We start from the raw sequence: 10,800 nt of genomic DNA on the forward strand, positions 1-10,800 counted from the left end.
CTATTTTTTAGTAGAGATGGGATTTCACCTAGGATGGTCCTGATCTCCTGGCCTCGTGATCCGCCTGCCTCAGCCTTCCAAAGTGCTGGGATTACAGGCACGAGCCATGGCGCCCGGCCTTTGTCTTATTCACCACTATATACCCACTGCCTAGCACAGTGTCTATTACACAGTATGTACCCAGTAAAAATGTGTAAAATGTACATTGATATTTCTTCATAAATTTTAAATTCTTACATTAAAGGATATTAATACTTGAATTTTGTATGAGCATATAAACAAATATAAATCCTTATTTCTTCCCACATCAGACCTGCTAAGTTACTTCCTATCAAAATTCTCTTATCCTTGTTTTAATCATTTTGATACAGGAGTTAAGAAGAAATCACTTAGGCAGATAGCAAGGGTATGGGAGTCCTCGGTAAGGTTTTTCTTTTTAATGAAAAGCAGCCCCAAATCTTTTTCTAACAAAGAGCAGCCTGCAAGCTGGAAGTCTGCACGTACTGGCAGGAACTAAGGACTAGACGTTTTCAACATGGCTGCTCGGTCTTCCCTTCTCTGCCAGGCATGTGTTCCATAAGGAGCAGACAAGATGGCCCCAGACAACTTTTGGAAAGCCCATTTGTATAAGATTAAGGTGGGTCGACCAGACTTTCCTGTGCCACTGTGTAAACATCATACCTGAGTGAACCAATCTATGAGTCCTATGTAAATCAGACACCACCTTCTAAAACTGGACTATAAAACTCGACACATTCGCTGCCAGCCAGTCCTTTCTGCTTGGAGACCCCTTCCTCTGTAGAGGAAGCTGTTTCTCTTTCTCTTCTCTCTATTAAACTGCTCCTAAACTCCTTGTGTGTGTCCGTTTCCTAAATTTTCCTGGTGCATGACAACAAACCCCAGGGTATACACCCCAGACAACGCAGCTGCTTCAATTTCATCAATAAACATCTGGTGATGCTTGTTTATACAAAGTGCCATGTTATATATTTTGCCATCCAAGTACAGAATATAGTGCTCTTCCAGCTGCAGTGCTTTCCTTTCAACAAGCATCCTCAGTATGTCTACTACTGCTAAAAATGTGATTATTCCTTTGTCCCTACAGTTGAAATGGAAAATTTTGATGTTATTTTTAAAACCAGAAAATACTGATACATATCATTAAAAGTTATACTGAAGTTATCAATTTAAAAGTTTTATTTTTATTCCTGTAAAATGGTTCCAATATTTATTCATGTTTCAATTAAAATAGTCTAATATTCTAAGATGCCTATAGTATTACATCCCATATACTTTATCAATGCAGTAATTTCAAATAGGTTCCTAATTTAAAGGAAAAACCAGATTATTTTAGATACAGGTATTATGTAAGTATAAAATTTTGACATTTGCTGCCACCTTGTGACAGAGTAAAAAACATTCTTCATTGTCTTGGACTAAGAGATACAAATGGCTTTTTCCCACAAAGTCAGATCTGTCAGAAAGACAGATGATAGAACTAAATGCCCAAGGTATTATTATATTTTCCTAATTTATAAAGTTATAGTGTAGGCTTCAACATAAACACAAAACATTGTAATTACCTATGCAACGCATTTCTACATTAAGTTCCCTGAACTTCCAAAATAATCCATTCTGATATCTGATTACCAAAAAAAATTGTTATTCATAAAGAACATAGTGAATGAAAAGGAAAACAAGTCCCGGATTGCTTATCTACTTTTTTATTCTACAAACACATACAACTCTGAGCCCTTGCATTAAGGAGACAGGTAGTCTCTTTATTTGGTCATTAATAGAAAAGAATGCAAGGAAATCTTTTTCCATTTTCATCTTGTGTCTAATTAAATGGGGTGGAGAGAGGGATAATTAATCATATTCTTGAGGAATATTATCCAATCACTACTTCATTATGATTTATATTTTCTCCTTCATTGCTTTTCTTCTAAGTATTTGCCAATAAGGCTAGAGAATCTAAAAGAAGAAAACTTAAATTTGTCTGTAGATTGCAACTTGCCTTGCATAAAGGAAAATATGAAAGCAAGTAAGAGGATTTGCTTCTTTAAAAAATGATTAGAGGCTAGGCGCAGTGGCTCATGCCTATAATCCCAGCACTCTGGGAAGCCAAGGCAGGTAGGTTACTTGAGGTCAGCAGTTTGAGACCAGCCTGGACCCTGTTGCTACTAAAAATATAAAAATTAGCCAAGCATGGTGGTGCACACCTGTAATCCCAGCTACTTGGGAGGCTGAGGCAGAAGAATCACTTGAACCCAGGAGGTGGAGGTTGCAGTGAGCTGAGATCACACCATTGTACTCCAGCCTGGGCAACAAGAGCAAAACTCCATCTCAAAAAAAAGGTTACAGATCGTTGTGTCTACAGACTTAATTATCCCTTCACTCAGTAATAATCAAAAGTTGGATCAAATGTGGTTGGGTAATAAAAGGAATGGAGACAGACAGAACAGCGTGTGGAGGCTCGCATCATGAACTTTTGCTCCAAAACTGCAGCAATACATAAGGAGAGCCAAGAGAACTGACAGACCCTCTGAAGGAAGTGATTGCACCTGCAGGACCTGGGAGACACCCCAAATACTGTGAGTACTCAAACTGTGGAAGTGGGAAAGGCAGATCATCCACCCCAAACACACACCCCCATGGGGGAACCTAAAGGTCTAGATTACGGGAGAAGATTCTGACCTTACCTGGAGCTGAGTCAATTTAGAGAGCAGAACAAAAGTGAAATACACGGATAGAGGAAGCAGCAGGAAAATCCCTGTGGGCTCGCTGGGTGCCCTACCAAGCCATCTGTGCCTCACCTCACAAGGGGTCCTTGAGGAGGGCTACTGGAGGCACTCAGAAAAGGCCACAGGCAAAAAGAAACCTCCAGCTGAACTTTGTAACAATTTGAACCAATCGAAAAGTCTCCTGGCCAGAACTCGGGGGAGGGCATGAATCCAGTGTGCAGACGCCACAGGTTGGGGAAGAAAGAAAGCCTTACTTATTTTTGCAGCTGGAAGGCAGGTAGCCTAGGGCAGGTTCTCAGCCCTGTTCACCCACTACCTGCAAACAGACTTGGTGCTTTTGAGTGGGGGCACAGTGGAAGTGAGACTGGCCCTTTGGGTTGTATGGGAGCTGGGTGAGGCCTGTGACTGCTTTCCTCCACTTCCCTGACAACCTGCATGACACAGCAAAGACAGCCATAATCCTCTGAGGAACATAACTCCATTGACCTGGGAACCTCACCCTCATCCCCCATAGCAGACGCAGCAAGACCTGCCCAAGTAGAGTCTGAGCTCAGGCACGCCTAGCCCTGCCCCCACCTAATGGTCCCCTACCCACCCTGGTAACCGAAGACAAAGGGCATACACTCTTGGGAGTTATAGGGCCCTGCTCACTGCCTGTTCCTCCTGACACCAATGCACTTTCAAGCCAATGCTCTCTTGAAAGTGCCACCTCCCAGCAGGAGGTAAATCAGCACAAAAATAGTGCATTAATCAACCAAAGCTAAGGACCCTCGCAGAGTCCATTTTGCCCTTCTGACACCTCCACTGGAACAGGTGCCAGTATCCATGGCTGAGAGACCCACAGATGGTTCACATCACAGGACTCTGTGTAGACAACCCCAAGTACCAGCCTGGAGTCTGGTAGACTTGCTGGGTTGCTAGATCCAGAAGACAGATAACAATGACTATAGCTTGGCTCTCAGGAAGCCATACCCCTAGGAAAAGGGAAAGAGTACTGCATCAAGGGAACACCCTATGGGACAAAAGGAACTGAACAACAGCTTTGAGCCCTAGACCTTCCCTCTGACAGAGCCTACCCAACTGAGAAGGAACCAGAAAACCAACTCTGGTAATATGACAAAACAAGATTCTTCACCTCATCCCCAAAAAAATCACACTAGCTCTCCATCAAGGGATCCAAACCAAGAAGAAATCCCTGATCTACCTGAAAGAGAATTCAGAAGCTTAGTTACTCAGCTAATCAGGGAGGTGCCAGAGAAAGGCAAAGCCCAATGTAAGGACATTGAAAAAAATTATACAAGAAGGAAGAAATATTCAATGAAATAGATAGCATAAATAAAAATCAATCAAACCTTCACGAAACAATAGACGCACTTACAGAAATGCAAAATGCTCTGGAAAGTCTCAGCAATAGAATCAAACAAGCAGAAGAAAGAACTTCAGAGCTCGAAGACAAGGTTTTCGAATTAACCCAATGCAACAAAGACAAAAAAATAAGAAAATATGAACAAAGCCTCCAAGAAGTTTGGGATTATGCTAAACAACCAAACCTAAATAATCAGCGTTCTTGAGAAAGAAGAGAAATCTATTTGGAAAATATATTTGGGGGAATAATCAAGGAAAACTTCCCCAGCCTTGCTAGAGAACTAGGCATCCAAGTACAAGAAGCCCAAAAAACACCTGGGAAATTCATCACAAAAAGATCAATGCCTGGGCACACTGTCATCAGGTTATCTAAAGTTAAGACAAATGAAAGAATCTTAAGAGCTGTGACGCAAAACATCAGGTAACATATAAAGGAAAACTATCAGATTAATAGCAGATTTCTCAGCAGAAACTCTACAAGCTAGAAGGGATTGGGATCCTATCTTCAGCCTCTTCAAACAAAACAATTATCAGCCAAGAATTTTGTACCCACCAAAACTAAGCTTCCTAAGTGAAGGAAAGATACAGTATTTTTCAGACAAACACTGAGAGAATTCGTCACTACCAAGCCAGCACTACAAGAACTGCTAAAAGGCGCTCTAGATCTTGAAACAAACCCTGGAAACACATCAAAAAAGAACCTCTTTAAAGCATAAATCTCACATGACCTACAAAACAAACACAATTTTTAAAAAAGGTATACAGGCAACAAATAGCATGATGAATGGAATGGTATCTCACATCTCAATACTAACATTGAATGTAAATGGCCTAAAGTAGCTCCACTTAAAACACACAGAATTGCAGAATGGATAAGAATTCACCAACCAACAATCTGCTACCTTCAAGAGACACACCTAACACATAAAGACTCACATAAACTTAAGGTAAAGGGATGGAAAAAGACCTTCCATGCAAATGGACACCAAAAGCGAGCAGGGGTAGCTATTCTTATATCAGACAAAACAAACTTTAAAGCAACAGCAGTTATAAAAAAGACAAAGAGGGTCATTATGTAATGATAAAAGGCCTTGTCCAACAGGAAAATATCACAATCCTAAATATATATGCACCTAACATTGGAGCACCTAAATTTATAAAGCAATTACTAATAGACCTATGAAATGAGATAGCAACATAATAATAGTGGGAGACTACAATAGTCCACTGACAGCACTAGACAGGTCATCAAGACAGAAGGTCAACAAAGAAACAATGGCTTTAAAGTATACCCTGGTACAAATGGACTTAACAGGTATTTACAGAACATTCTACCCAACAACCACAGAATACACTTTCTATTCAACAGTGCATGGAACTTTCTCCAAGATAGACTATATGATAGAGGCCACAAAATGAGCCTCAATAAATTCAAGAAAATTGAAATTATATCAAGTACTCTTTCAGACCACAGTGGAATAAAACTGGAAATCAACTCCAGAAGGAACCTTCAAAAACATGCAAATATATGGAAATTAAATAACTTGTTCCTGAATGATCACTGGGTCAAAAATGAAATCATGATGGAAATTTAAAAATTCTTCAAACTGAATGACAATAGTGACACAACCTATCAAAACTTCTGGGATATAGTAAAGGCAGTGCTAAGAGGAAAGTTCATAGCCCTAACCGCTTACATCAAAGTCTGAAAGAGCACAGACAGACAATCTAAGGTCACACCTCAAGGAATTAGAGAAACAAGAACAAACCAAGTCTGAACCCAGCAGAAGAAAGGAAATAACCAAGATCAGGGCAGAACTAAATGAAATTGAAATAACAACAACAAAAATACAAAAGATAAATGAAACAAAAAGCTGGTTCTTTGCAAAGAAAAATAAAACTGATAGACCATTAGCAGGATTAACCAAGAAAAGAAAAGACGAAATCCAAATAAGCTCTATTAGAAACGAAATGGGAGATATCACACTGACACCACAGAAATACAAAAGATAATTCAGAACACCTTTATGGGCATAAACTGGAAAACCTAGAGGAGATGGATAAATTCCTGGAAAGATACAACCTTCCTAGCTTAAATCAGGAAGAATTAGCTACTCTGAACAGTCCAATAACAACCAGTGAAATTGAAATGGTAACAAAATTACCAACAAAAAAAAGTCCAGGACAAGACAGATTCACAGCAGAATCCTACCAGACATTCAAAGAAGAATTGGTACCAATCCTACTGACACTATTCCACAAGATAGAGGAAAAGGGAACCCTCGCGAAATCATTCTATGACACCAGTATTACCCTAATACCGAAACCAGGAAAAGACATAACCAAAAAAGAAAACTACAGACCAATATCCCTGATGAACGTAGATGCTATAATCCTCAACAACGCACTAGCTAACTGAATCCAACAACATATCAAAAGGATAATCCACCATGATCAAGTGGGTTTCATACCAGGGATGCAGGGATAATTAAAATACACAAGTCAATAAATGCGATACACCACATAAACAGAATCAAAAACAAAAATCACATGATCATCTCAATAGATGCAGAAAAAGCATTCGATAAAATCCAGCATTCCTCTATGATTAAAACTCTCAGCAAAACTGGCATACGAGACACATACCTCAATGTAATAAAAGTCATCTATAACAAACCCACAGCCAACATATACTGAATGGGGAAAAGTTGAAAGCATTCCCCTCTGAGAACTGGAACAAGACAAGGATGCCCACTCTCACCACTCCTCTTCACCACAGTACTGGAAGCCCTAGCCATAGCACTCAAACAAGAGAAAGAAATAAAGGCATCCAGATTGGTGAAGAAGTAGTCAAACTGCCGCTGTTCGGTGATGATATGACTGTTTATCTAGAAAACCCTAAAGACTCATCCAGAAAGTTCCTAGAAGTGATAAAATAATTCAGCAAAGTTTCCAGATACAGAATCAACGTACACAAATCAATAGCTCTTCTATACACCAACAGCAACCAAGCTGAGCATCAAGTCTAGAATTCAACCTCTTTTACAATAGCTGCAAAAAAAAGAAAAAATACTTAGGAATATACCTAACCAAGGAGGTGAAAGACTTCTACAGAGAAAACTACAAAACACTGCTGAAAGAAATCATGGATGACACAAACAAATGGAAACACATCTCATGTTAATGGATGGGTAGAATCAGTATTGTCAAAATGACCATACTGTCAAAAGCAATCTACAAATTCAACACAATTCCCATCAAAATACCACCATCATTCTTCACAGAACTAGAAAAAACAATCCTGAAATTCATATGGAACCAAAAAAAGAGCCCACATACCCAAAGTAAGACTAAGCAAAAAGAACAAATCTAGAGGCATCACATTACCTGTTTCAAACTATAAGGCCAGAGTCACCAAAACAGCATGGTACTGGCATAAAAATTGGCACATAGACCAATGGAACAAAACAGAGAACTAAGAAATAAACCCTAATACTTACAGCCAACTGAACTTCAACAAAGCAAACAAAAATATAAAGTGGGGAAAGACACCCTCTTCAACAAATGGTGCTGAGACAATTGGCAAGCCACATGTAGGAGAAACAGGATCCTCACCTCTCACCTTATACAAAATCAACTCAAGATAGATCAAAGACTTAAATCTAAGACCTGAAACTATAAAAATTCTATAAAAAAAAGAAGACAACACTGGAAAAACCCTTCCAGATGTTGGCTTAGACAAGAATTTCATGACCAAGGACCCAAAAACAAATGCAATAAAAACAAAGATAAATAGCTGAGACTTAATTAAATGAAAGAGCTTTTGCACAGGAAAAGGAACGGTCAGCAGAGTAACAGACAACTCACAGAATGGGAGAAGATCTTCACAATCTATACGTCTGACAAAAAACTAATATCCAGAATCTACAATGAACTCAAACAAATTAGCAAGAAGAAAAAAAAAAAACTCCCATCAAAAAGTGGGCTAAGGACATGAACAGAAACAGTTACAAAAGAAGAGATGCAAATGGCCAATAAACATGAAAAAATGCTCAACATCACCAAGGATCAGGGAAATACAATTCAAAACCACAACGCAATACCACCTTATTCCTGCAAGAATGGCCATAATCAAAAAAATTTTTTAAAAATAGATGTTGGCATGGATGTGATGAACAGGGAACTCTTCAACACTGCTGGTGGGAATGTAAACTAATACAACCACTATGGAAAATAGCGTAGAGATTCCTTAAAGAACTAAAAGGAACTTGATCCAGCAATCCCACTACTGGTTACCCAGAGGAAAATAAGTCACTATGTGAAAAAGATACTGGCACACATATTTATAGCAGCACAATTTGCAACTGTACAAACATGGAACCAACCCAAATGCTCATCAATCAACGAGTGGACAAAGAAACTGTGGTGTATATGTATACAATGGAATACTACTCAGCCATAAAAAGGAATGAATTAATGGCATTTGCAGCAACTGGGATGAGACTGGAGATGATTATTCTAACTCAGGAATGGAAAACCAAACATCACATGTTCTCACTCACATAGCTAAGCTATGAGGATGCAAAGGCCTAAGAAAGACAAAATGGACTGTGGGGACTCAAGGGGAAAGGGTGGGAAAGGGGTAAGGAATAAAAGGTCACAAATTGGGTGCAGCACAGTATATACTGCTCAGGTGATGAGTGCACCAATCTCTCACAAATCACCACCAAAGAACTTACTCATGTAACCAAACACCACCTGTTCCCCAATAACCTATGCAAATAAAAAAAATAATAATTTAAAAAAAGGAATGATACACTTAGGTTTGAGTATCTGGAATCAATTTCTTGAGTTTTCAAAAGTGTCAATGTATAAATAAGTTGTACATCAGTACCCAGTTTCCATTAAATGAAACAAATTTATGAAACTCTATTATTCATTTATTCAACTGTTAAAAACCAGATGTTCTGCAATGTAAGGCAATATGCCAAGCCCAGTAGGCTGATATAAGGCACACTACCTAACCATAAGGAACTTACATTAAGCACACCTAATCCATTATTACCTCTCTAACAGGCCTCCCTCTTTTTCCCTATGTCTTTGCTGAGATGGTAGCACAGATATTTTCAGTTAAAGTCCATTCCTTGGATCTTTATTTGCCCACTATTAAATCAGGTTTCATAGGATAGTTAACATAAAGAGATCCTGGATATTAAAAAGCATTCCATCCATGAGGAGTAAACTATACAGTTTCAAGAACACAGGGATCTTTGATCTCTCATTAGACCATGAGACTGGGTCTTGAATCTGCCAAATTTTTATCTCCAGTATTTAACTGGAGTAACTGGCACAGAATAGGCACTCATAAATGCTTGCTGAATGACCGACTTGAACCAAAAAGATTGTTGGATTAACTGTGTAGCCACAAGTACTTAATACATAGGCTCTCTACGTTCTACTAAACACAGTTCTATGAAGACAAATCAAAGTGAATGCTCCTAAGTACTCTTGAAACTCCTGGTTCATTAACTTAACCCTGGAGACACAAACATAGTAACCTGAAATTTTATGTGGTTTTCTACATTTTTTGCATGACATAGTTTTACAAATAGCTACAGTTCAGAATCAGAATAATAAGCATGCATAGCACAGTACAATACCTTTCAGTTTAACTGCCACATCAACATAGGATTGCAAAAATGCCATGGATACTGCTTGCCCTACATGAAAATGAAAAATTCAACAGATATTACTGTGTATCTCCAAAGCATCCACACTGATACGTAACAAATATACAGATTTATGAGGTTTCCCAAAATTATTGTTAATCAGAAATATTCTACTATACATTTCTACTACTAACATAGTCCAACCACTTAAGAGTTTCAAAAGCAACTGATTTTCCGCACTTGTACTGCAAGGAATATAGCTAAATAGCTATGATTTGAAGATAAAAGCAATATACTCACTATAAATCTATAATAATATGTTAAAATCATTAGCGTGAGTCACAATTTTTCAAAATTAATGAACATCTAGTTTAATCATTAACCTTTAATTTGTAAATCAGATATAAATAAATTGCACAATCCCAGAATCAAAAGTAAATGCTTCCATGCACACAGTCTACTTGAGACATACGAAAGCAATTTCATTTTACAACATGCAATACATGGAATGCCAAAAATTAAATCTGTGTTTTTAAATGTCCTAATATGTAATAGTCTCCTCTAAAGGGTCATACTCACAACCAGCATAGAAGAGTACTATGCTGTCAGAAGCCATCACTGTTGCATTAAATGTTTCTTCTGTTAGTTCCACTGTGAGTTCCAAAGGTAATTTTCTCTTCCTATCTCTGAAAACAGTTTCTGCCACTTCATCATCCTGAACATCTGAAATGTTGGAAAAGAAATTAATTTAAATATTGATGTATAATGAAAACTATTTAAGCTCTTCTCATAGGAAGCATGTAAGAATTCAGTACTTTATACAAACTTTTGAATTCATCCTATCTTAATAGTTAGGACGCATGATATTTAAAAAACTTTCCAGTTGGGGGGGGCGGAGCAAGATGGCCGAATAGGAACAGCTCCAGTCTCCAACTCCCAGCGCGAGCGACACAGAAGACCGGTGATTTCTGCATTTTCAACTGAGGTACTGGGTTCATCTCACTGGGGAGTGCCGGACGATC

At 38.4% G+C, this 10,800-nt stretch overlaps 1 protein-coding gene across 2 annotated transcripts in view; it reads right to left on the reverse strand.

Moving 5' to 3' along the window:
* TXNDC16 (thioredoxin domain containing 16) overlaps positions 1-10,800 on the reverse strand; it is a 131,180-nt gene that overhangs the window by 47,511 nt on the left and 72,869 nt on the right. For both annotated transcript variants that reach the window (XM_025393016.1, XM_025393017.1), the window contains 2 exons: positions 10,358-10,501; positions 9,770-9,829 (listed from right to left, as the gene is read on the reverse strand). In XM_025393016.1, the coding sequence (XP_025248801.1) occupies positions 9,770-9,829; positions 10,358-10,501 (204 nt within the window). The remainder of the gene's footprint in view (positions 1-9,769; positions 9,830-10,357; positions 10,502-10,800) is intronic.

The sequence above is a fragment of the Theropithecus gelada genome, chromosome 7b, assembly GCF_003255815.1.
Source record: "Theropithecus gelada isolate Dixy chromosome 7b, Tgel_1.0, whole genome shotgun sequence".
NCBI lineage: Eukaryota > Metazoa > Chordata > Mammalia > Primates > Cercopithecidae > Theropithecus > Theropithecus gelada.